The following is a 27,484-nucleotide window of genomic DNA, read 5'->3' as shown; positions in this document are numbered from 1 at the left end:
CCCGCCCCTTAGTGGGCGTGCCCACCGTAACCCCGCCCCTTTCAGCCCGGTTTAGATGCACACTATGCCGCTGCCCCGCCCCCATAGTGGGCGTGGCCTCGCGTAGCCCCGCCCATCAGTGGGCGTGGCCTCGCGTAACCCCGCCCGTTTCAGCCTGGTCCTGGCGCACACGCTGGGCCGCCGGCTGCTGTTCCCCGGCTCGGTGCGGCTCCTGCAGAGGGCGCTGCTGCCGGCGCTGCTGCACGGACAGGCGCGGCTCGTCGAGGAGGTCAGCACGCTGCAAACACTGCGCCCCACAGCGCCCCCTACTGCCCCATAGCTCCCCATTGCGCCCCATAGTGCCCCACAGCGCCCCACAGCGCCCCCTACTGTCCCATAGCGCCCCATTGCGCCCCATAGTGCCCCACAGCGCCCCCTACTGCCCCATAGCGCCCCATAGAGCCCCACAGCGCCCCCTACTGCCCCATAGCGCCCCATAGTGCCCCACAGCGCCCCACAGCGCCCCCTACTGCCCCATAGCGCCCCACAGCGCCCCATAGTGCCCCACAGCGCCCCCTGCTGCCCCATAGCGCCCCACAGCGCCCCCTACTGCACCATAGCGCCCCATAGCGCCCCCTACTGCCCCACAGCGCCCCACAGCGCCCCCTACTGCCCCATAGCGCCCCATAGCGCCCCACAGCGCCCCCTACTGCCCCATAGCGCCCCACAGCGCCCCCTACTGTCCCATAGCGCCCCATAGCGCCCCCTACTGTCCCATAGCGCCCCATAGAGCCCCATAGCGCCCCATTGCGCCCCCTACTGTCCCATAGCGCCCCCTACTGCCCCATAGCGCCCCATAGCGCCCCATACTGTCCCATAGCGCCCCATTGCGCCCCATACTGCCCCACAGCGCCCCCTACTGCCCCATAGCGCCCCATAGAGCCCCATACTGCCCCATAGCGCCCCTTACTGCCCCATAGCGCCCCATTGCGCCCCATACTGCCCCATAGCGCACCACAGCACCCCCTACTGCCCTATAGCCCCCATAGCGCCCCATACTGCCCCATAGTGCCCCATAGCGCCCCATAGCGCCCCACAGCGCCCCCTACTGCCCTATAGCGCCCCATAGAGCCCCATACTGCCCCATAGAGCCCCATAGGGCCCCCTACTGCCCTATCGCGCCCCATAGAGCCCCATAGCGCCCCATAGAGCTCCCTACTGCCCCATAGAGCCCAATAGAGCCCCATAGGGCCCCCTACTGCCCTATAGCATCCCACAGCACCCCATAGCGCCCCCTACTGCCCCATAGTGCCCCATAGAGCCCCATAGTGCCCCATAGCGCCCCCTACTGCCCTATAGCGCCCCATAGAGCCCCATACTGCCCCATAGAGCCCCATACTGCCCCCTACTACCCTATAGCGCCCCATAGAGCCCCATACTGCCCCATAGTGCCCCATAGACCCCCATAGCGCCTCCTACTGCCCCCTACTGCCCCATCGTGCACCATACTGCCCCATAGCGCCCCATAAAGCCCCATAGCACCTCCTACTGCCCTATAGCGCCCCATAGAGCCCCATAGCGCCCCATAGAGCCCCATAGCTCCCCACAGCAACCCCTACTGCCCCATAGAGCCCCATAGCGTCCCATAGAGCCCCATAGCGCCCCCTACTGCCCCATAGCGCCCCATAGAGCCCCATAGAGCCCAATACTACCCTATAGAGCACCATAGAGCCCCATAGCGCCCACTACTGCCCCATAGCGCCCCCTACTGCCCCATAGCGCCCCATAGAGCCCCACAGCGCCCCCTACTGCCCCATAGCGCCCCATAGTGCCCCACAGCGCCCCACAGCGCCCCCTACTGCCCCATAGCGCCCCACAGCGCCCCATAGTGCCCCACAGCGCCCCCTGCTGCCCCATAGCGCCCCACAGCGCCCCCTACTGCACCATAGTGCCCCATAGCGCCCCCTACTGCCCCACAGCGCCCCACAGCGCCCCCTACTGCCCCATAGCGCCCCATAGCGCCCCACAGCGCCCCCTACTGCCCCATAGCGCCCCACAGCGCCCCCTACTGTCCCATAGCGCCCCATAGCGCCCCCTACTGTCCCATAGCGCCCCATAGAGCCCCATAGCGCCCCATTGCGCCCCCTACTGTCCCATAGCGCCCCCTACTGCCCCATAGCGCCCCATAGCGCCCCATACTGTCCCATAGCGCCCCATTGCGCCCCATACTGCCCCACAGCGCCCCCTACTGCCCCATAGCGCCCCATAGAGCCCCATACTGCCCCATAGCGCCCCTTACTGCCCCATAGCGCCCCATTGCGCCCCATACTGCCCCATAGCGCACCACAGCACCCCCTACTGCCCTATAGCCCCCATAGCGCCCCATACTGCCCCATAGTGCCCCATAGCGCCCCATAGCGCCCCACAGCGCCCCCTACTGCCCTATAGCGCCCCATAGAGCCCCATACTGCCCCATAGAGCCCCATAGGGCCCCATAGGGCCCCCTACTGCCCTATCGCGCCCCATAGAGCCCCATAGCGCCCCATAGAGCTCCCTACTGCCCCATAGAGCCCAATAGAGCCCCATAGGGCCCCCTACTGCCCTATAGCATCCCACAGCACCCCATAGCGCCCCCTACTGCCCCATAGTGCCCCATAGAGCCCCATAGTGCCCCATAGCGCCCCCTACTGCCCTATAGCGCCCCATAGAGCCCCATACTGCCCCATAGAGCCCCATACTGCCCCCTACTACCCTATAGCGCCCCATAGAGCCCCATACTGCCCCATAGTGCCCCATAGACCCCCATAGCGCCTCCTACTGCCCCCTACTGCCCCATCGTGCACCATACTGCCCCATAGCGCCCCATAAAGCCCCATAGCACCTCCTACTGCCCTATAGCGCCCCATAGAGCCCCATAGCGCCCCATAGAGCCCCATAGCTCCCCACAGCAACCCCTACTGCCCCATAGAGCCCCATAGCGTCCCATAGAGCCCCATAGCGCCCCCTACTGCCCCATAGCGCCCCATAGAGCCCCATAGAGCCCAATACTACCCTATAGAGCACCATAGAGCCCCATAGCGCCCACTACTGCCCCATAGCGCCCCCTACTGCCCCATAGCGCCCCATAGAGCCCCACAGCGCCCCCTACTGCCCCATAGCGCCCCATAGTGCCCCACAGCGCCCCACAGCGCCCCCTACTGCCCCATAGCGCCCCACAGCGCCCCATAGTGCCCCACAGCGCCCCCTGCTGCCCCATAGCGCCCCACAGCGCCCCCTACTGCACCATAGTGCCCCATAGCGCCCCCTACTGCCCCACAGCGCCCCACAGCGCCCCCTACTGCCCCATAGCGCCCCATAGCGCCCCACAGCGCCCCCTACTGCCCCATAGCGCCCCACAGCGCCCCCTACTGTCCCATAGCGCCCCATAGCGCCCCCTACTGTCCCATAGCGCCCCATAGAGCCCCATAGCGCCCCATTGCGCCCCCTACTGTCCCATAGCGCCCCCTACTGCCCCATAGCGCCCCATAGCGCCCCATACTGTCCCATAGCGCCCCATTGCGCCCCATACTGCCCCACAGCGCCCCCTACTGCCCCATAGCGCCCCATAGAGCCCCATACTGCCCCATAGCGCCCCTTACTGCCCCATAGCGCCCCATTGCGCCCCATACTGCCCCATAGCGCACCACAGCACCCCCTACTGCCCTATAGCCCCCATAGCGCCCCATACTGCCCCATAGTGCCCCATAGCGCCCCATAGCGCCCCACAGCGCCCCCTACTGCCCTATAGCGCCCCATAGAGCCCCATACTGCCCCATAGAGCCCCATAGGGCCCCATAGGGCCCCCTACTGCCCTATCGCGCCCCATAGAGCCCCATAGCGCCCCATAGAGCTCCCTACTGCCCCATAGAGCCCAATAGAGCCCCATAGGGCCCCCTACTGCCCTATAGCATCCCACAGCACCCCATAGCGCCCCCTACTGCCCCATAGTGCCCCATAGAGCCCCATAGTGCCCCATAGCGCCCCCTACTGCCCTATAGCGCCCCATAGAGCCCCATACTGCCCCATAGAGCCCCATACTGCCCCCTACTACCCTATAGCGCCCCATAGAGCCCCATACTGCCCCATAGTGCCCCATAGACCCCCATAGCGCCTCCTACTGCCCCCTACTGCCCCATCGTGCACCATACTGCCCCATAGCGCCCCATAAAGCCCCATAGCACCTCCTACTGCCCTATAGCGCCCCATAGAGCCCCATAGCGCCCCATAGAGCCCCATAGCTCCCCACAGCAACCCCTACTGCCCCATAGAGCCCCATAGCGTCCCATAGAGCCCCATAGCGCCCCCTACTGCCCCATAGCGCCCCATAGAGCCCCATAGAGCCCAATACTACCCTATAGAGCACCATAGAGCCCCATAGCGCCCACTACTGCCCCATAGCGCCCCCTACTGCCCCATAGCGCCCCATAGAGCCCCACAGCGCCCCCTACTGCCCCATAGAGCCCCATAGCGCCCCCTACTGCCCTATAGCACCCCATAGAGCCCATAACCCCACCCCATAACCCCACCCCACAACCCCCCACCCCATGACCCCCCACCCCATAACCCCATCCATAACCCCCTCCCACCCCATAACCGCCCACCCCATAACCCCCCAGCCCCATAACCCCCCACCCCATAACCTCACCCCATAATCCCACCCCATAACCCCCCGCCCCATAACCGCCCCCCACCCCATAACCCCCCACCCCATAACCCCCTACCCCCACCCGTCCCCACCCCATAACCCCACCCCATAACCCCACCCTATAACCCCCCACCCCATAACTGCCCCCCAGCCCCATAACCCGACCCCATAGCCCCCTCCCACCCCACCCCATAACCCCACCCCATAACCCCCCCCCATAACCCCCTCCCACCCCATAACCCCACCCCATAACCCCCTACCCCCCCGTCCCCACCCCATAACCCCACCCTATAACCCCCCACCCCATAACTGCCCCCCAGCCCCATAACCCCACCCCATAGCCCCCTCCCACCCCACCCCATAACCCCACCCCATACCCCCCTCCCACCCCATAACCCCCCACCCATAACTGCCCCCCACCCCATAACCCCACCCCATAACCCCACCCCACGACCCCCCACCCCATAACCCCGCCCCATAACCCCCCACCCCATAACCCCCCACCCCATGACCCCGTACCCCATAACCCCCCACCCCATAACCTCCCACCCCATAACCCCACCCCACAACCCCGCACCCCATAATTCCCCAGCCGCATAAACCCCCACCCCATAACCCCCCACCCCACAGCCCCCTCCCACCCCATAACCCCACCCCATAACCCCGCCCCATAACCCCACCCCATAACCCCCCACCCCACAGCCCCCTCTCACCCCACCCCATGACCCCGTACCCCATAACCCCACCCCATAACCCCCCACCCCATAACCCCACCCCATAACCTCCCACCCCATAACCCCACCCCACAACCCCGCACCCCATAATCCCCCAGCCGCATAACCCCCCACCCCTTAACCCTCCACCCCACAGCCCCCTCCCACCCCATAACCCCGCCCCATAACCCCGCACCCCATAACCCCACCCCATAACCCCCCACCCCATAACCCCACCCCATAACCTTCCACCCCATAACCCCACCCCACAACCCCGCACCCCATAATCCCCCAGCCGCATAACCCCCCACCCCACGACCCCCCACCCCATAACCCCACCCCACAGCCCCCTCCCACCCCATAACCCCGCCCCATAACCCCCCACCCCACAGCCCCCTCCCACCCCACCCCATGACCCCCTACCCCATAACCCCACCCCACAGCCCCCTCCCACCCCACCCCATAACCCCACCCCATAACCCCGCACCCCATAACCCCGCCCCATAACCCCGCCCCATAACCCCTGCAGTGGGGCGGGCAGCGGGCGAAGCTGCAGGCGTGCGACGGGAATCACATCGACACCATGTTTGTGGATCGCAGGAACCGCGGCGACCCCCGCGGGAACAAATTGGTGGGGGGGGGTCGTGGGGGGGGGGTTATGGGGTGGGGGGTCATGGGGTGGGGGTGGGAGTGGGCTGTGGGGTGGGGTTATGGGGTGGGGATGGGGAGGTGGGGGGAGGGGGGGGATGGGGGCAGACAGGGGGGAGGGGGGAAAGGTAGGGAGGGGGGAACCACAAATTGGTGGGGGGGGGTCGTGGGGGGGGTTGTGGGGGGGGTTATGGGGTGGGGGGGCGTGGGGTGGGGGTGGGAGGGGGCTGTGGGGTGGGGTTATGGGGTGGGGATGGGGAGGTGGGGGGAGGGGGGGGATGGGGGCAGACGGGGAGGGGGGAAAGGTAGGGAGGGGGGAACCGCAAATTGGTGGGGGGGGGTCGTGGGGGGGGTTATGGGGTGGGGTTATGGGGTGGGGGGTTGTGGGATGGGGTGGGAGGGGGCTGTGGGGTGGGGGGTTATGGGGTGGGGATGGAGAGGTGGGGGGAGGGGGGGGAGATGTGTGGGGTGGGGGGGGAAAAGGGGGGGGGGAACCGCAGCGACCCCTGCTGGAAGAAATTGGGGGGGGGTCGTGGGGGGGGTTATGGGGTGGGATTATGGGATGGGGGACTATGGGGTGGGGGGGGGGTTATGGGGCTGGGGGGTCATGGGGTGGGGGTTATGGGGAGGCTATGGGGTGAGGTTATGGGGTGGGGTTATGGGGCTGGGGGTTTATAAGCTGGGGGTTTATAAGCTGGGGTTATGGGGTGGGGGTGGTTATGGGGCTGGGGGGTTATGGGGTGGTGGATTATGGGGTGGGGGGTCATAGGGTAGGGGTTATGGGGAGGCTATGGGGTGAGGTTATGGGGTAGGGTTATGGGGTGGGGTTATGGGGCTGGGGATTTATAAGCTGGGGTTATGGGGTGGGGGTGGTTATGGGGTGGGGGGTTATGGGGTGGGGGGTTACGGGGTGGGGTGGGAGGGGGCTGTGGGGTGGGGTTATGGGGTGGGGATGGAGAGGTGGGGGGAGGGGATGGCCACCCCATAAACATTTATGGCCACCCCATAAACACTTATGGCCACCCCATATACACTTATGGCCACCCCATAAACACTTATGGCCACCCCATATACATTTATGGCCACCCCATACACATTTATTGCCACCCCATGTACATTTATGGCCGCCCCATACACTTTTATGGCCACCCCATAACCATTTATGGCCACCCCATAACCATTTATGGCCACCCCATATACACTTATGGCCACCCCATACACATTTATGGCCACCCTATGTACATTTATGGCCACCCCGTACACATTTATGTCCACCCCATAAACATTTATGGTCTCCCTATGTACATTTATGGCCACCCCATACACATTTATGGCTGCCCATATATATTTATGGCCGCCCCATAACCATTTATAGCCGCCCCATGTACATATATGGCCACCCCATAAACACTTATGGCCACCCCGTAACCATTTATGGCCACCCCATGTAAATTTATGGCTGCCCCATGTACATTTATGGCCACCCCATAACCATTTATGGCCGCCCCATAAGCATTTATGGCCACCCCATAACCATTTATGGCCGCCCCATGTACATATATGGCCGCCCCATAAGCATTTATGGCCGCCCCATAGGTGATCTGCTGCGAGGGCAACGCGGGTTTCTATGAGGTCGGCTGTCTGTCCACCCCCCTCGAGGGTACGGACCCCCCCCCAAACCCCAAAACCCGGCCCTATAAAACCCCCCGGCCCCACGGGACCCCATAGGAGCCCCCCAACCCTATAGGACCCCAATGGAGCCCCCCCCCCCAGCCCCATAGGAGCCCCACAACCCCATAGGACCCCAATGGAGCCCCCCCAAACCCCATAGGACCTCAGTGTTGCCCCCCACCCCATAGGACCCCCCAACCCCATAGGAGCCCCACAACCCCATAGGAGACTCCCAACACCATAGGACCCCAATGGAGACCCCAACAGACCCCCCACCAACCCGATAGGAGCCCCCTGACCCCATAGGACCCCAATGGAGCCCCCCACAACCCCATACGACCTCAGTGTTGCCCCCCCCCCCAGCCCCATAGGAGCCCCCCAACCCCATAGGAGCCTCCTGACCCCATAGGACCCCAATGGAGCCCCCCCCAACCCCATAGGACCTCAGTGTTGCCCCCCTCCCCCCCTTCCAGCCCCATAGGGCCCCATAGGACCCCCCCCAACCCCATAGGAGCCCCCCAACCCCATAAGAGCCCCCCAACCCCATGAGACCTGAGTGTTGCCCTCCCCCCAGCCCCATAGGAGCTCCCCAACCCCATAGGACCCCCTGACCCCATAGGACCCCAATGGAGCCCACCCCAAAACCCCATAGGACCTCAGTGTTGCCTCCCCCCACCCCATAGGACCCCCCCAACCCCATAGGAGCCCCCCAACCCCATAGGACCCCCCCAACCCCATAGGAGACCCTCAGCCCCATAGGACCCCAATGGAGCCCCCCCCAACCCCATAGGACCTCAGTGTTGCCCCCCCCCCCCAACCCCATAGGACCCCCCCAACCCCATAGGAGACCCCCAGCCCCATAGGACCCCAATGGAGGCCCCCTCAACCCCATAAGACCCCAGTGTTGCCCCCCTCCCCCTTCTGGCCCCATAGGGCCCCATAGGACCCCCCAACCCCATAGGAACCCATCAACCCCATAGGAACCCCTCAACCCCATAGGAACCCCCAACCTCATAGGACCTCAGTGTTGCCCCCCCACCCAACCCCATAGGACCCCCCCAACCCCATAGGAGACCCTCAGCCCCATAGGAGACCCTCAGCCCCATAGGACCCCAATGGAGCCCCCCCCCAACCCCATAGGACCTCAGTGTTGCCCCCCTCCCCCCCTTCCAGCCCCATAGGACCCCATAGGACCCCCCCCAACCCCATAGGAGCCCCCCAACCCCATAGGACCTGAGTGTTGCCCTCCCCCCAGCCCCATAGGAGCTCCCCAACCCCATAGGACCCCTCACAACCCCATAGGAACCCCTCAACCCCATAGGAACCTCCAACCCCATAGGACCTGAGTGTTGCCCCCCCCAACCCCATAGGAGCCCCCCAACCCCATAGGACCCCCCCAACCCCATAGGAGACCCCCAACCCCATAGGACCCCAATGGAGCCCCCCCCCAACCCCATAGGACCTCAGTGTTGACCCCCCTTCCAGCCCCATAAGACCCCATAGGACCCCCTGGCCCCATAGGAACCCCCCAACCCCATAGGAACCCCTCAACCCCATAGGAACCTCCAGCCCCATAGGACCTGAGTGTTGCCCCCCCCCCAACCCCATAGGACCCCCCCAACCCCATAGGAGACCCCCAGCCCCATAGGACCCCAATGGAGCCCCCCCCCAACCCCATAGGACCTCAGTGTTGCCCCTCTCCCCCCCTTCCAGCCCCATAGGACCCCATAGGACCCCCTGGCCCCATAGGACCCCTCGCAACCCCATAGGATCCCCCCAGCCCCATATGAGTCCCCCAACCCCATAGGAACCCCTCAACCCCATAGGAACCCCCAACCCCATAGGACCTCAGTGTTGCCCCCCCCCCCCCCAGCCCCATAGGAGCCCCCCAACCCCATAGGAGCCCCCCAACCCGATAGGAGCCCCCTGACCCCATAGGACCCCAATGGAGCCCCCCCCAACCCCATAGGACCTCAGTGTTGCCCCCCTCCCCCCCTTCCAGCCCCATAGGACCCCATAGGATCCCCCTGGCCCCATAGGACCCCCCCAACCCCATACGAGTCCCCCAACCCCAAAGGAGCCCCCCAACCCTATAAGAACTCCCAACCCTATAGGACCTCAGTGTTGCCCCCCCTTCCAGCCCCATAGGACCCCATAGGACCCCCTGGCCCCATAGGACCCCCCCAACCCCATAGGAACCTCTCAACCCCATAGGAACCTCCAACCCCATAGGACCTGAGTGTTGCCCCCCCCCCCCAGCCCCATAGGAGCCCCCCAACCCCATAGGAGCCCCCCAACCCCATAGGAGCCCCCCAACCCCATAGGAGACCCCCAGCCCCAAAGGACCCCAATGGAGCCCCCCCCAACCCCATAGGACTTCAGTGTTGCCCCTCTCCCCCCCTTCCAGCCCCATAGGACCCCATAGGAGCCCCCCCAACCCCATAGGAGCCCCCCAACCCCATAGGAACCCCCAACCCCATAGGACCTCAGTGTTGCCCCTCTCCCCCCTTCCAGCCCCATAGGACCCCATAGGACCCCCTGGCCCCATAGGAACCCCCCAGCCCCATAAGAGCCCCCCAACCCCATAAGACCTGAGTGTTGCCCTCCCCCCAGCCCCATAGGAGCTCCCCAACCCCATAGGACCCCTCGCAACCCCATAGGAACCCCCCAACCCCATAGGAACCCCCAACCCCATAGGACCTCAGTGTTGCCCCTCTCTCCCCCTTCCAGCCCCATAGGTCCCCATAGGACCCCCTGGCCCCATAGAACCCCCCCAACCCCATAAGAGCCCCCCAACCCCATAAGACCTGAGTGTTGCCCCCCCCCCAGCCCCATAGGAGCTCCCCCAAACCCATAGGACCCCAATGGAGACCCCAACAGAACCCCCCCAACCCGATAGGAGCCCCCCAACCCCATAGGAGCCCCCCAGCCCCATAGGACCCCAATGGAGCCCCCCCCAACCCCATAGGACCTCAGTGTTGCCCCCCCCCCCTCCCAGCCCCATAGCACCCCTGGCCCCATAGGACCCCCCTCAAATCCCATAGGACCCCCCCAACCCCATAGGAGACCCCCAACCCCATAGGAGCCCCCCCAAACCCCATAGGAGCCCCCCCCCCCAACCCCATAGGAACCCCTCAACCCCATAGGAGACCCTCAACCCAACCCCATAGGACCTCAATGCTGCCCCCCCCCCTACATCACCCCCCTGCCCCCCCCCCAGACCCCCTCCCACGTTATAACCCCCCCATGCCCCCCCCATAGCCCCACTTCCACCCCAATACAACCCCCCCATGCCCCCCCCATAGCCCCCCAGACCGCCCCCAGACGTTATAACCCCCCCATGCCCCCCAATGCCCCCCCCGTGCCCCCCCGTAACCCCCCCAGATGCCCCCCCCCACGTTGTAACCCCGCCATGCCCCCCCCATAGCCCCTCCATAGCCCCCCCAGACCCCCCCCACATTATAACCCCCCCACGCCCCCCCCATAGCCCCCCAGACCCCCGCCAATACAACCCCCCCATACCCCCCATAGACCCCCCAATGCCCGCCTGGGCCCCCCCAGACCCCCCCCAGATGCCCCCCCCCCCACGTTATAACCCCCCCATACCCCCCCCATAGCCCCCCAATGCCCGCCTGGGCCCCCCCTGACCCCCCCAGATGCCCCCCCCCCACATTATAACCCCCCCACGCCCCCCCAAAGCCCCCCAGCCCCCCCCCACATTATAATCCCCCCATGCCCCCCCATAGACCCCCAATGCCCCCCAGTGCCCCCCAGATGCCCCCCCCATATTATAACCCCCCCCACGCCCCCCCGTAGCCCCCCAGACCCCCCCCCAATACAACCCCCCCACGCCCCCCCATAGCCCCCCAGCCCCCCCCCCATTATAACCCCCCCACGTCCCGCCCCCCCCCCCAAGATGTAACCCCCCCATGCCCCCCCCATACTCCTCCCCCCCCATTGTAACCCCCCATGCCCCCCAGTGCCCCCCCGTAACCCCCCCAGATGCCCCCCCCACATTATAACCCCCCCAAGCCCCCCAAAGCCCCCCTTCCCCCCCCAATACAACCCCCCCACGCCCCCCCATAGACCCCCAGCCCCCCCCACATTATAACCCCCCCATACCCCCCCCGTAGCCCCCCAGACCCCCCCCATTACAACCCCCCCAGACCGCCCCCAGACGTTATAACCCCCCCATGCCCCCCAATGCCCCCCCCGTGCCCCCCCGTATCCCCCCCAGATGCCCCCCCCCACGTTGTAACCCCGCCATGCCCCCCCCATAGCCCCCCCAGACCCCCCCCACATTATAACCCCCCCACGCCCCCCCCATAGCCCCCCAGACCCCCGCCAATACAACCCCCCCATACCCCCCCAGACCCCCAATGCCCCCCTGGGCCCCCCCTGGACCCCCCCAAGATGCCCCCCCCCCCCCCACGTTATAACCCCCCCATGCCCCCCCATAGCCCCTTAATGCCCCCCCATGCCCCCCCAGATCCCCCCCAGATGCCCCCCCCACATTATAAACCCCCCATGCCCCCCCATAGCCCCCCAGACCCCCCCAATACAACCCCCCCTCGCCCCCCCATCGCCTCCCCAGCCCCCCCCCACATTATAACCCCCCCACGTCCCGCCCCCCCCCCGATGTAACCCCCCCCGCCCCCTCCTCCATACTCCCCCCCCCCATTGTAACCCCCCATGCCCCCCAGTGCCCCCCAGACCGCCCCCAGATGCCCCCCCCCCACGTTATAACCCCCCCACGCCCCCCCCATAGCCCCCCTTCCCCCCCCAATACAACCCCCCCACGCCCCCCCATAGCCCCCCAGCCCCCCCCCACATTATAACCCCCCCATGCCCCCCCATAGACCCCCAATGCCCCCCCGGGCCTCCCAGACCCCCCCCCGGATGCCCCCCCCCCATATTATAACCCCCCCACGCCCCCCCATAGCCCCCCAGCCCCCCCCCACATTATAACCCCCCCATGCCCCCCCATAGACCCCCAATGCCCCCCCGGGCCCCCCAGACCCCCCCCCGGATGCCCCCCCCCCATATTATAACCCCCCCACGCCCCCCCGTAGCCCCCCAGACCCCCCCAATACAACCCCCCCACGCCCCCCCATAGCCCCCCAGCCCCCCCCCAGACGTTATAACCCCCCCATGCCCCCCAATGCCCCCCCCGTGCCCCCCCGTATCCCCCCCAGATGCCCCCCCCCACGTTGTAACCCCGCCATGCCCCCCCCATAGCCCCCCCAGACCCCCCCCACATTATAACCCCCCCACGCCCCCCCCATAGCCCCCCAGACCCCCCCAATACAACCCCCCCATACCCCCCATAGACCCCCAATGCCCCCCTGGGCCCCCCCAGACCCCCCCAAGATGCCCCCCCCCCCACGTTATAACCCCCCCATACCCCCCCCATAGCCCCCCAATGCCCGCCTGGGCCCCCCCTGACCCCCCCAGATGCCCCCCCCCCCACATTATAACCCCCCCATGCCCCCCCATAGCCCCTTAATGCCCCCCCAGTGCCCCCCCGTAACCCCCACAGATGCCCCCCACCCCACGTTATAACCCCCCCAAGCCCCCCAAAGCCCCCCTTCCCCCCCCAATACAACCCCCCCATGCCCCCCCATAGCCCCCCAGACCCCCCCCAGACTTTATAACCCCCCCATACCCCCCCCATAGCCCCCAAGACCCCCCCCATGGCCCCCCATAGCCCCCCAATGCCCCCCTGGGCCCCCCAAGATCCCCCCAGATGCCCCCCCCCCACATTATAATCCCCCCACGCCCCCCCGTAGCCCCCCAGCCCCCCCCCACATTACAACCCCCCCATGCCCCCCCATAGCCCCCCAATGCCCCCCCATGCCCCCCCAGACCCCCCCCCGGATGCCCCCCCCCCCATATTATAACCCCCCACGCCCCCCCGTAGCCCCCCAGACCCCCCCAATACAACCCCCCCACGCCCCCCCATAGACCCCCAGTGCCCCCCCCACATTACAACCCCCCCATACCCTCCCATAGCCCCCCAATACCCCTCAGTGCCCCCCCAGACCCCCCCAGATGCCCCCCCCCACGTTATAACCCCCCCATAGCCCCCCAGACCCCCCCAATACAACCCCCCCTCGCCCCCCCACGCCTCCCCAGCCCCCCCCCACATTATAACCCCCCCACGTCCCCCCCCCCCCCACGATGTAACCCCCCATGCCCTCCAGTGCCCCCCCGTACCCCCCCAGATGCCCCCCCACACATTATAACCCCCCCATGCCCCCCCCGTACCCCCCCAGACCCCCCCAATACAACCCCCCCATGCCCCCCAAAGCCCCCCAGACCCCCCCCAGATGCCCCCCCCCACATTATAATCCCCCCACGCCCCCCCGTACCCCCTCGTACCCCCCCAGACCCCCCCAATACAACCCCCCCTCGCCCCCCCACGCCTCCCCAGCCCCCCCCCACATTATAACCCCCCCACATCCTGCCCCCCCCCGATGTAACCCCCCCTGCCCCCTCCCCCATACTCCCCCCCCCCCCCCTATTTTAACGCCCCCCCCCCTACAGCCGGTTATTCGGTGCTGGGTTGGAACCACCCCGGCTTTGGAGGCAGCACTGTGAGTAACCACACAACCCCCCCCCCAAAAAAAAAAATGAGACCCCCCCCCAAAAAAAAACTAAACCCGTTCTGGGGTCACTCGGGGTCATTGGGGTCATTCGAGGTCACTAAGGGTCATTCGAGGTCATTGGGGGTCATTCAGGGTCATTTTGGGGGGGTATATGGGGTCATATGGGGGCGATTTGGGGGATTTGGGGGATTTGGGGCCATTTTGGGTGGTTTTGGGGTCATTTTTGGGGCATTTTTGGGTGGTTTTGGGGTCAGTTTGGGGCCATTTTAGGATCATTTGGGAGAAATTTGGGGCATTTTCGGGTCATTTTGGGTGGTTTTGGGGTCAATTTGGGACATTTGGGGTCATTTTGGGGGGTATTTGGGGTCATTTGGGGGCAATTTGGGGGATTTGGGGCAATTTTGGGTGGTTTTGGGGTCATTATGGGGACTTTGGAGGGGCATTTGGGGGCATTTTGGGTGGTTTTGGGGTCAGTTTGGGGCCATTTTAGGATCATTTGGGAGAAATTTGGGGCATTTTCGGGTCATTTTGGGTGGTTTTGGGGTCAATTTGGGACATTTGGGGTCATTTTGGGGGGTATTTGGGGTCATTTGGGGGCAATTTGGGGGATTTGGGGCAATTTTGGGTGGTTTTGGGGTCATTATGGGGACTTTGGAGGGGCATTTGGGGGCATTTTGGGTGGTTTTGGGGTCAGTTTGGGGCCATTTTAGGATCATTTGGGGGCAATTTGGGGGATTTTCGGGTCATTTTGGGTGGTTTTGGGGTCAATTTGGGACATTTGGGGTCATTTTGGGGGGTATTTGGGGTCATTTGGGGGCAATTTGGGGGATTTGGGGTAATTTTGGGTGGTTTTAGGGTCAATTTGGTGCCATTTTAGGATCATTTGGGGGAAATTTGGGGCATTTTCTGGTCATTTCGGGTGGTTTTGGGGTCAATTTGAGGGGCATTTTAGGGTCATTTTGGGGTCATTTGGGACATTTTGGGTCATTTTGGGGGATATTTGGGGTCATTTGGGGGCAATTTGGGGGATTTGGGGCAATTTTGGGTGGTTTTGGGGTCAATTTGAGGGGCGCTTTAGGGTCATTTCGGGGTCAATTTGGGAAATTTGGGGTCATTTTTGGGGGTATTTGTGGTCATTTGGGGGCAGTTTGGGGGATTTGGGGCAATTTGGGGTAAATTTGGGGGCAATTTGGGGCATTTTAGGGTAATTTTGGGTGGTTTTGGGGTCATTTTGGAGGCATTTGGGGTAATTTTGGGTGGTTTTGGGGTCAATTTGGGGATTTTTGGGGGGATTTGGGGCAATTTTGGGTGGTTTTGGGGTCAATTTGGGAGGTTTTGGGGGCATTTGGGGTCATTTTGGGGGGGTATTTGGGGTCAGTTTGGGGCCATTTTAGGATCATTTGGGGGAAATTTGGGGCATTTTCGGGTCATTTCGGGTGGTTTTGGGGTCAATTTGGGACATTTGGGGTCAATTTGGGGCCTTTTGGGGTCAATTTGGGGCATTTAGGGGAATTTGGGTGGGTGGTTTTGGGGTCAATTTGGGGGCTTTTGGGGTCATTTTGGGGATTTTTTGGGGCATCAGGGGAAAATTTGGGGCTTTCTAGGGTCATTTTGAATGGCTTTGGGGTCTTCTTAGAGGCTTTTGGGGCCATTTTGGGGTCTTTTTAGGGCCTTTTGGGGTCTTTAGGGTCTTTTGCTGAACTTTGTGGGCACACACAGACGAAGCCCCTCCCCCAATTTGCCCCCCCCCGAATTTTGCCCACCCCCCTCAATTTTGCCCCCCCCCCATGAGGTACAACTGCCACAGGGGGGTCATTTTGAGTGGCTTTGGGGTCATTTTGGGGTCTTTTTAGGGGCCTTTGGGGTCTTTTTAGGGTCTTTTGCTGAACTTTGTGGGCACCCACCGACGAAGCCCCCTCCCCAATTTGCCCCCCCCCCAAATTTTGCCCCCCCCCCATCCAATCCCCCTCCCATGAGGCACAACTGCCACAGCGGGGTCATTTTGAGTGGCTTTGGGGTCTTTTTTGGGGCTTTTGGGGTCTTTTTAGGGCTTTTTGCTGAACTTTGTGGGTACACACCGGCGAAGCCCCCTCCCCAATTTGCCCCCCCCCCAATTTTGCCCCCCCCCCAGGGGGTGCCGCTGCCTCAGAGCGAGGCCAACGCCATGGACGTGGTGCTGCAATACGCCCTGCAGAGGCTGGGCTTCGCCCCGAGGGACCTCGTCATCTACGCCTGGTCCATCGGGGGCTTCACCGGTACGGGGGGGGGGTCGTGGGGGTGGGGGGGGGTCGTGGGGATGGGGGGGGGGTCTTGGTATGGGGGGGGGTCGTGGGGGGAGCGTGGGGGGGGTCCTGGGGGTGGGGGGGGGTTCTTGGTATGGGGGTGGGGTCTTGGGGGGGGGTCCATCAACGGTATGGGGGGGGGGGGTCCTGGGGGTGGGGGGGGTCTTGGTATGGGGGGGGGTCGTGGGGGGGGACCTGGGGGTGGGGGGGGGGGGGGTCTTGGTATGGGGGGGGGTCGTGGGGGGGGTCCTGGGGGGATCCATCAGGGGCTTCACCGGTATGGGGGGGGGGGTCCTGGGGGGGGTCGTGGGGGTGTGGGGGGGTCGTGGGGGGAGCGTGGGGGGGGTCCTGGGGGCGGGCCTGGGGGTGTGGGGGGGGTCGTGGGGGGGTCCTGGGGGGGTCCTGGGAGTGGGGGGGGTTCTTGGTTTGGGGAGGGGTCCTGGGGGTGGGGGGTGGTCGTGGGGGGGTCCTGGGGGTGCAGGGGGGATCCTGGGGGGGGTCCTGGGGGTGTGGGGGGGTCCTGGGTGGGGGTCCTGGGGGTGGGTGGGGGGGTCTTGGTATGGAGGGGGGTCGTGGGGGGGGGTCCTGGGGGTGTGGGGGGTTCTTGGTATGGGGGGGGGTCGTGGGGGGGGTCCTGGGGGTGGGGGTGGGGGTCTTGGTATGGGGGGGGGGGGTCGTGGGGGGGGTCCTGGGGGTGGGGGGGGGTCTTGGTATGGGGAGGGGAATCTGGGGGGGGTCCTGGGGGTGTGGGGGGGTCCTGGGTGGGGTCCTGGGGGTGGGGGGGGGGTCTTGGTATGGGGGTGGGGTCGTGGTGTGGGGGGGGGGTCTTCGTATGGGGGGGGGATCCTGCGGGGGGTCCTGGGGGTGTGGGGGGGTCGTGGGGGGGGTCGTGGGGGTGGGGGGGGTCTTGGTATGTGGGGGGGTCGTGGGGGGGGTCCTGGGGGTGGGGGGGGGTCTTGGTATGGGGGGGAGGTCCTGGGGGTGGGGAGGGGGGTCTTGGTATGGGGGGGGGATCCTGGGGGGGGTCCTGGGGGTGTGGGGGGGTCGTGGGGGGGGTCGTGGGGGTGGGGGTGGGGTCTTGGTATGGGGGGGGTGTCCTGGGGGGGGTCCTGGGGGGATCCATCAGGGGCTTCACTGGTACGGGGGGGGGAGGGTCGTGGGGGGGGGTCCTGGGGGTGGGGGGGGGGTCTTGGTATGGGGGGGTCCTGGTGGTGGGGGGGGCGTCGTGGAGGGAGCGTGGGGGGGGTCCTGGGGGTGGGGGGGGGTCTTGGTATGGGGGGGGATCGTGGGGGGGTCCATTGGGGGCTTCACTGGTATGGGGAGGGGGGTCCTGGGGGGGGTCCTGGGGGGTTCCTGGGGGTGGGGGGGGGTCCCTCTTTTTTGGGGGGGGGGTCTTGATATGGGGGAGGGGTCCTGGGGGTCCTGGGGGTGTGGGGGGGTCCTGGGTGGGCTTCCTGGGGGTGGGGGGGGGGCGTCTTGGTATGGGGGGGGGTCGTGGGGGGGGTCCTGGTGGTGGGGGGGGGGTCTTTGTATGGGGGTGGGGTCGTGGGGGTGGGGGTGGGGGGTCTTGGTATGGGGGGGGATCCTGGGGGGGGTCCTGGGGGTGTGGGGGGGTCCTGGGTGGGGGTCCTGGGGGTGGGGGGGGGCGTCTTGGTATGGGGGGGGGTCATGGGGGGGGTCCTGGGGGTGGGGAGGGGGGTCTTGGTATTGGAGGGGGATCCTGGGGGGGGTCCTGGGGTTGTGGGGGGGTCGTGGGGGGGGGTCCTGGGGGTAGGGGTGGGGTCTTGGTATGGGGGGGGTGTCCTGGGGGGGGTCCTGGGGGGATCCATCAGGGGCTTCACTGGTACGGGGGGGGGAGGGTCGTGGGGGGGGGTCCTGGGGGTGGGGGGGGGGGTCTTGGTATGGGGGGGTCCTGGTGGTGGGGGGGGCGTCGTGGGGGGAGCGTGGGGGGGGTCCTGGGGGTGGGGGGGGGTCTTGGTATGGGGGGGGGTCGTGGGGGGGTCCATTGGGGGCTTCACTGGTATGGGGAGGGGGGTCCTGGGGGGGGTCCTGGGGGTGGGGGGGGGGGTCTTGGTATGGGGGGGGGTCCCTCTTTTTTGGGGGGGGGGTCTTGGTATGGGGGAGGGGTCCTGGGGGGGGTCCTGGGGGTGTGGGGGGGTCCTGGGTGGGGGTCCTGGGGGTGGGGGGGGGCGTCTTGGTATGGGGGGGGGTCGTGGGGGGGGTCCTGGTGGTGGGGGGGGGGTCTTTGTATGGGGGTGGGGTCGTGGGGGTGGGGGTGGGGGGTCTTGGTATGGGGGGGGGTCGTGGGGGGGGTCCTGGTGGTGGGGGGGGGGTCTTGGTATGGGGGTGGGGTCGTGGGGGTGGGGGGTCTTGGTATGGGGGGGGGATCCTGGGGGGGGTCCTGGGGGTGTGGGGGGGTCGTGGGGGGGGTCGTGGGGGGGGGTCCTGGGGGTGTGGGGGGTTCTTGGTATGGGGGGGTCTTGGTATGGGGGAGGTCCTGGGGGGATCCATCGGGGGCTTCACAAGTATGGGGAGGGGGGTCCTGGGGGGGGTCGTCCTGGGGGTGTGGGGGGGTCTCGGTATGGGGGGCGGGTCCTGGGGGTGGGGGGGGGTCGTGGGGGGGTCCTGGGGTTGCAGGGGGGTCCTGGGTGGGGGTCCTGGGGGTGGGGGGGGGGGTCTTGGTATGGGGGGGGGTCGTGGGGGGGGTCCTGGTGGTGGGGGTCTTGGTATGGGGGTGGGGTCGTGGGGGTGGGGGGGGGTCTTGGTATGGGGGGGGGTCGTGGGGGGGGGTCTTGGTATGGGGGGGGTCGTGGGGGGGGGACCTGGGGGTGGGGGGGGGGGGTCTTGGTGTGGGGGTGGGGTCGTGGGGGGGGGTCCATCAAGGGCTTCACCGGTATGGGGGGGGGTCCTGGGGGTGGGGGGGGTCTTGGTATGGGGGGGTCGTGGGGGGGTCCTGGGGGTGCAGGGGGGATCCTGGGGGGGGTCCTGGGGGTGTGGGGGGGTCCTGGGTGGGGGTCCTGGGGGTGGGGGGGGGGTCTTGGTATGGGGGGGGGGGGTCCTGGGGGGGGTCCTGGGGGTGTGAGGGGGGTCGTGGGGGGGGGTCCTGGGGATCCTGGGGGTGCGGGGGGGGTCGTGGGGGTGTCCATTGGGGGCTTCACTGGTATGGGGGGGGGCCTGGGCGGGTCCTGGGGGTGGGGGGGGGTCTTGGTATGGGGGGGGGTCGTGGGGGGGTCCTGGCAGTGGGCTTTGGGGGATCCTGGAGGTTGAGGGGGGGTTCTGGGGGGGGTTCATTGGGGCCTTCACTGGTACGGGGGGGGGGGGCTGGGGGGTCGTGGGGGGTCGTGGGGGTGGGGGGGGGTCTTGGTATAAGGGGGGTCTTTTTTGGGGGGGGGGGGGGGGTCTTTGAGGGAGGGGTCTTGAGGGGGGTCCTGAAGGGGGGGGGTGGGATGAGGGGGTCTTTTTTTGGGGGGGGGCATCTTTGAGGAAGGGGTCCTGAGGGGGTCCTGAAGGGGGGGGGGGGGCTGGGATGAGGGGGTCTTTTGGGGGGGGGTCTTTGGGGGCTGCCTCTCATATATATGACAGTGCCCCCCCCCATTTTTCTCCCCCCCCCGCCCTCCCCACAATGTCTGTGCCCCCCCCCCAATGTCTCCACCCCCCCCATATCTGCACCCCCCCCATATTTTTACCCCCCCCACCCCATTTCCCCCCCCCCACATTTCTCCCTTTGCTCCCCATCTCTTTACCCCCCCCATCTGCCCCCCCCCCGTTTACCTCCTCATATTTTTACCCCCCCCATCTCCCACCCCCCCATCCCCCCCCTGCCCCCCCCATATTTTTACCCCCCCATATCCCCCCCCATTTCTTCCCCCCCCATCTCCCCCCCCATCTCCCCCTGCTCCCCCATAACTTCACCCCCCCATAACTTTACCCCCCATATCCCCCCCCCATTTTTTACCCCCATTTCCCCCCCATATCCCCCCCCCATTTCTCCCCCCCATATCTCCTCCCCATTTCTTCCCCCCCCATTTCTTCCCCCCCCCCACATCCCACTCCCCATCCCCCCCTGCCCCCCATATCTTTACCCCCCCATGTTCCCCCCCCATTTCTTCCCCCCCCACATCCCACCCCCCATCCCCCCCTGCCCCCCCATATCTTTACCCCCCCATATCTTTACCCCCCCCACATCCCACCCCCCATCTCCCCCTGCCGCCCCATATCTTTACCCCCCCATATCTTTACCCCCCATTTCTTCCCCCCCCACATCCCACCCCCCATCCCCCCCTGCCCCCCCATATAATTACCCCCCCATATCCCACCCCCATTTCTTCCCCCCCATTTCCCACCCCATCTCCCACCCCCCATCTCCCCCCCATATCTTTACCCCCCCATCTCCCACCCCCCATCTCCCCCTGCCTTCCCATATCTTTACCCCCCCATTTCTTCCCCCCCCATTTCTTCCCCCCCCATCTCCCCCCCATCTCCCCCTGCCCCCCCATAACTTTACCCCCCCATAACTTTACCCCCCATATCCCCCCCCCATTTTTTACCCCCATATCCCCCCCCATATCCCCCCCCATTTCCCCCCCCATATCTCCTCCCCATTTATTCCCCCCCATTTCTTCCCCCCCCCACATCCCACCCCCCATCTCCCCCTGCCCCCCCATATCTTTACCCCCCCATTTCTTCTCCCCCCCATTTCCCCACCCCCCCCATATCCCCCCCATTTCCTCCCCTATATCCCCCCCCCAATCTCCCCCCCCCATATCTTTACCCCCCATATCCCCCCCCCATATCTTTACCCCCCCATATCTTTACCCCCCCATATCTTTACCCCCCATTTCCCCTCCCCATTTATTCCCCCCCCATTTCAACCCCCCCATATCTTTACCCCCCCATATCCCCCCCCCATGTCCCCCCCCCATTTCTTCCCCCCCCATATCCCACCCCCTATCTCCCCCCCGTATCTTTACCCCTCCATATCCCCCCCCCATTTCTTCCCCCCCCCACATCCCACCCCCCATCTCCCCCTGCCCCCCCCATATCTTTACCCCCCCATATCCCACCCCCCACCCTCCCCTGCCCCCCATATCCTTACTCCCCCATAACTTTACCCCCCCATATCCCCCCCCATTTCTTCCCCCCCCCATATCCCACCCATACCCCCCTGCCCCCCCATATCTTTACCCCCCCATATCTTTACCCCCCATATCCCCCCCTAATCTCCCCCCCCATATCTTTACCCCCCATTTCCCCTCCCCATTTATTCCCCCCCCATTTCCCCACCCCCCCATATCCCCCCCCATGTGCCCCCCCCATTTCTTGCCCCCCCCCATATCCCACCCATCTCCCCCTGCCCCGCATATCTTTACCCCCCATACCCCCCCCTCCTTTCCCCCCCCCATATCTTTACCCCCCTCCCCATATACTCCCCCCCCCCCAAATTTTTTCCATGCCCCCCCCCCCGTGCCCCCCCCCAGCCACGTGGGCAGCCATGTGGTACCCCGAGGTGGGGGGGCTGGTCCTGGATGCATCCTTTGACGACCTGCTGCCTCTGGCCCTCAAGGTGCTGCCCCGCAGCTGGCGTGAGTGACACCCCCCCAAACCCCCCCCCCCCACAATAAGGGACCCCCCCACCCCCCCCTCAGACCTTCATTCACACCCCCAGAATAAGAAACCCCCCCTAGAATGAGCCCCCCCCCTCCCGACCCCAGACCTTAATTCACCCTCTCAGAATGATGGACCCCCCCCAAAAGAATGAGGGACCCTACCTTGGCCCCCCCCAGATCCTAGTGGACCCCCCCATATGAGGACCCCCCCCCAGAATAAGGAACCCCCCAAAAACCCCCCCTAGAATGAGCCCCCCCCACCCCAGATCTTAATTCACCCTCTCAGAATGACGGACCCCCCCCAGAATGAGGGACCCCCCCCTTGGCCCCCCCCCAGACCCTAATGGACCCCCCCAAATCCTAGTGGACCCCCCCATATGAGGGACCCCCCCCCAGAATGAAGGACCCCCCCCCCCAGAATAAGGAACCCCCCCATAACCCCCCCTAGAATGAACCCCCCCCACCCCAGACCTTAATTCACCCTCTCAGAATGACGGACCCCCCCCCCCAAAAGAATGAGGGACCCCCCCCTTGGCCCCCCCCCAGACCCTAATGGACCCCCCAGATCCTAGTGGACCCCCCCCCCATATGAGGAACCCCCCCCAGAATAAGGAACCCCCCAAAACCCCCCCTAGAATGAGCCCCCCCCCACCCCAGACCTTAATTCACCCTCTCAGAATGATGGACCCCCCCCAGAAGAATGAGGGACCCCCCCCCTTGGGCCCCCCCAGACCCTAATGGACCCCCCCAGTATGAGGGACCCCCCCAGACCTTCATTCACCCCCCCAGAATAAGGAACCCCCCCCAAAACCCCCCCTAGAATGAGCCCCCCCCACCCCAGACTTTAATTCACCCTCTCAGAATGACGGACCCCCCCACCCCCCCCAGAATGAGGGACCCCCCCCTTGGCCCCCCCCCAGACCCTAATGGACCCCCCCAGATCCTAGTGGACCCCCCCCCATATGAGGACCCCCCCCAGAATAAGGAACCCCCCAAAAACCCCCCCTAGAATGAGCCCCCCCCACCCCAGATCTTAATTCACCCTCTCAGAATGACGGACCCCCCCACCCCCCCCAGAATGAGGGACCCCCCCCTTGGCTCCCCCCAGACCCTAATGGACCCCCCCAGATCCTAGTGGACCCCCCCCCATATGAGAGACCCCCCCCCAGAATAAGAAACCCCCCCAAAACCCCCCCTAGAATGAGCCCCCCCCCACCCCAGACCTTAATTCACCCTCTCAGAATGATGGACCCCCCCCCACAGAACGTGAGCCCCCCCCCTTGGCCCCCCCCCAGACCCTAATGGACCGTCCAGATCCTAGTGGACCCCCCCCCCATATGAGGGACCCCCCCCAGAATAAGGAACCCCCCCAAAACCCCCCCTAGAATGAGCCCCCCCCACCCCAGACCTTAATTCACCCTCTCAGAACGATGGACCCCCCCACCCCCCCCAGAATGAGCCCCCCCCCCTTGGGCCCCCCCCAGACCCTAATGGACCCCCCAGATCCTAGTGGACCCCCCCCCACATGAGGGACCCCCCCCAGAATAAGGACCCCCCCCCCAGAATAAGGAACCCCCCCCAAACCCCCCCTAGAATGAGCCCCCCCCACCCCAGACCTTAATTCACCCTCTCAGAATGATGGACCCCCCCCAGAATGAGGGACCCCCCCCTTGGCCCCCCCCCAGACCCTAATGGACCCCCCCAGATCCTAGTGGACCGCCCCCCCCCATATGAGGGACCCTCCCCAGAATAAGGAACCCCCTCAAAACCCCCCCTAGAATGAGCCCCCCCCACCCCAGACCTTAATTCACCCTCTCAGAATGACGGACCCCCCCCCCCCAAAAGAATGAGGGACCCCCCCCCTTGGGGCCTGCCCAGACCCTAATGGACCCACCCAGATCCTAGTGGACCCCCCCCCATATGAGGATCCCCCCCCCAGAATAAGGAACCCCCCCAAAACCCCCCCTAGAATGAGCCCCCCCCCACCCCAGACCTTAATTCACCCTCTCAGAATGATGGACCCCCCCCCACAGAACGTGAGCCCCCCCCCCTTGGGCCCCCCCCAGACCCTAATGGACCCCCCAGATCCTAGTGGACCCCCCCCCCACATGAGGGACCCCCCCCAGAATAAGGAACCCCCCCAAAACCCCCCCTAGAATGAGCCCCCCCCACCCCAGACCTTAATTCACCCTCTCAGAATGATGGACCCCCCCCAAAAGAATGAGGGACCCCCCCCCTTGGGCCCCCCCCAGACCTTAATTGCGCCCTCCCCCCCCCCATCCCAAATACTCCCTTGTCCCGCTATTGCCCCCCCCATCCCAAATGCCCCCCCATCCCAAATCCCCCCCCAGCCCTAAATACCCCCCCCCATCCCAAAACCCCCCCGCCCCCCTATTACCCCCCCCATCCCCAAATTCCCCCCAGCCCCAAATCCCCTCCCATCCCAAATACCCCCCCGCCCCCCTGTTACCCCCCCCATCCCAAATACCCCCCAGCCCCAAATCCCCCCCCCATCCGAAATACCCCCCGCCCCCGTTACCCCCCCCATCCCAAATCCCCCCCAGCCCCCTATTACCCCCCCCATCCCAAATACCCCCCCCATCCCCAAATCCCCCCCAGCCCTAAATGCCCCCCCCCATCCCAAATACCCTCCGCCCCCTATTACCCCCCCCATCCCAAATACCCCCCCCATCCCCAAATCCCCCCCAGCCCTAAATGCCCCCCCCATCCCAAATACCCCCCCGCCCCCCTATTGCCCCCCCCATCCCAAATACCCACCCATCCCAAATCCCCCCCAGCCCTAAATGCCCCCCCCATCCCAAATACCCCCCACCCCCTATTACCCCCCCCATCCCAAATACCCCCCGCCCCCCTATTACACCCCCCAGCCCCAAATCCGCCCCCCCATCCCAAATCCCCCCCCGCCCCCCTATTGCCCCCCCCATCCCAAATACCCCCCAGCCCCAAATACCCCCCCCGTCCCAAATACCCCCCCCCCCATTGCCCCCCCCATCCCAAATACCCACCCATCCCAAATACCCCCCCAGCCCTAAATGCCCCCCCTGCCCCAAATGCCCCCCCAGCCCCAAATGCCCCCCCCATGCCAAATACCCCCCCGCCCCCCTATTGCCCCCCCATCCCCAAATCCCCCCCCATCCCAAATCCCCCCCCCAGCCCCAAATTCCCCCCCCATCCCAAATTCCCCCCCCATCCCAAATGCCCCCCCATCCCAAAACCCCCCCGCCCCCCTATTACCCCCCCATCCCCAAATCCCCCCCATCCCCAAATCCCCCCCAGCCCTAAATAACCCCCCCATCCCAAATCCCCCCCCAGCCCCAAATCCCCCCCCCTGCCCCAAATGCCCCCCCCATCCCAAATACCCCCCCAGCCCTAAATGCCCCCCCTGCCCCAAATGCCCCCCAGCCCCAAATTCCCTCCCCATCCCAAATACCCCCCCGCCCCCCTATTGCCCCCCCATCCCCAAATCCCCCCCCATCCCAAATCCCCCCCCAGCCCCAAATCCCCCCCCCAGCCCCCAAATTCCCCCCCATCCCAAATACCCCCCCAGCCCCAAATCCCCCCCCCATCCGAAATACCCCCCGCCCCCCTGTTACCCCCCCCATCCCAAATACCCCCCAGCCCCAAATACCCCCCCAGCCCTAAATGCCCCCCCATCCCAAATACCCCCCCAGCCCCAAATAGCCCCCAGCCCCAAATCCCCCCCCAGCCCCCCTATTGCCCCCCCCATCCAAAAAACCCCCCCAGCCCCAAATGCCCCCCCCATCCCAAATACCCCCCCGCCCCAAATAGCCCCCAGCCCCAAATCCCCCCCCAGCCCTAAATACCCCCCCCATCCCAAATACCCCCCCACCCCCCTATTACCCCCCCCATCCCAAATACCCCCCCATCCCCAAATCCCCCCCCCAGCCCCAAATTCCCCCCCCATCCCAAATGCTCCCCCCATCCCAAAACCCCCCCGCCCCCCTATTACCCCCCCATCCCCAAATCCCCCCCCATCCCAAATCCCCCCCCAGCCCTAAATAGCCCCCCCATCCCAAATACCCCCCCACCCTCCTATTGCCCCCCCCATCCCAAATTCCCCCCCCATCCCAAATACCCCCCCATCCCAAATTCCCCCCCCATCCCAAATCCCCCCCCAGCCCCAAATGCCCCCCCCATCCCAAATACCCCCAGCCCTAAATGCCCCCCCAGCCCCAAATCCCCCCCCATCCCAAATCCCCCCCCCATCCCCCTATCACCACCCCATCCCAAATACCCCCCTATCACCCCCCCATCCCAAATACCCCCCCATCCCAAATACCCCCCTATCACCCCCCCCATCCCAAATCCCCCCCCATCCCAAATACCCCCCTATCACCCCCCCCATCCCAAATACCCCCCCATCCCAAATACCCCCCTATCACCCCCCCCATCCCAAATACCCCCCCATCCCAAATACCCCCTCAACCTCTGACCCCCCCCCCCTTTGTCCCCCCCCCCAAAAAAAAAAATCGCAGGCGATTTGGTGACGCTGACGGTTCGCCAGCACCTCAACCTCAACAACGCAGAGCAGCTCTGCAGGTATTGGGGGGGGGGGGGCACAACCCCCATCCCATAATAACCCCCCCACACACACACACCTAATTAAATTAATGACCCCCCCCCTAATTAAAATACAACCCCCCCCCCCCCCCAGGTACCAGGGCCCGGTGCTGCTGGTGCGGAGGACGCGGGATGAGATCATCACCACCACGTGAGGGAGGGACCCCCCCCCAAATTGTGGGACCCCCCCCCAAATTGTGGGACCCCCCCCCAGATTGTGGGACCCCCCCCCAAATTGTGGGATGCCCCCCCAGATTGTGGGACCACCCCCCAAATTATGGGACCCTTCCCAAATAGTGGGACACCCCAAATTGTGGGACCCCCCCCAAATTGTGGGAGCCCCCCCTCGAATTGTGGAACACCCCCCCAAATTGTGGGACCCCCCCCAAATTGTGGGAGCCCCCCCCAAATTGTGGGACCCCCCCTCAAATTGTGGGACACCCCCCCAAAGTGGGACCCCCCCCCCCAAATAATGGGACCCCCCCCAAATTGTGGGAAAGCCCCTCAAATTATGGGACCCCCCCCAAGTTGTTGGACCCCCCCCCCAAAATGTTGGACCCCCCCTCAAATTGTGGGACCCCCCCCAAATTGTGGGACCCCCCCCCAAATTTTGGAACCCCCCCCAGATTGTGGGACGCCCCCCCAAATTGTGGGACCCCCCCCCAAATAATGGACCCCCCCCAAATTGTGG

At 65.6% G+C, this 27,484-nt stretch overlaps 1 protein-coding gene across 1 annotated transcript in view; it reads left to right on the top strand.

Annotated features, from left to right (window-relative positions):
- ABHD16A (abhydrolase domain containing 16A, phospholipase) overlaps positions 1–27,484 on the top strand; it is a 61,559-nt gene that overhangs the window by 23,549 nt on the left and 10,526 nt on the right. Inside the window, exons 8-15 of the mRNA XM_090129019.1 lie at positions 154–268; positions 5,906–6,007; positions 7,621–7,684; positions 14,242–14,291; positions 16,435–16,558; positions 22,063–22,167; positions 26,709–26,772; positions 26,888–26,944. Of these exons, the coding sequence (XP_089985145.1) occupies positions 154–268; positions 5,906–6,007; positions 7,621–7,684; positions 14,242–14,291; positions 16,435–16,558; positions 22,063–22,167; positions 26,709–26,772; positions 26,888–26,944 (681 nt within the window). The remainder of the gene's footprint in view (positions 1–153; positions 269–5,905; positions 6,008–7,620; positions 7,685–14,241; positions 14,292–16,434; positions 16,559–22,062; positions 22,168–26,708; positions 26,773–26,887; positions 26,945–27,484) is intronic.

Source organism: Phasianus colchicus, chromosome 35 (genome assembly GCF_987193195.1).
Source record: "Phasianus colchicus chromosome 35, bPhaCol1.hap1.1, whole genome shotgun sequence".
Classification (NCBI taxonomy): Eukaryota; Metazoa; Chordata; class Aves; order Galliformes; family Phasianidae; genus Phasianus; species Phasianus colchicus.
The sequence above is the reverse complement of the archived record's forward strand: the minus strand, read 5'-3'. Positions and strand labels throughout refer to the sequence as shown.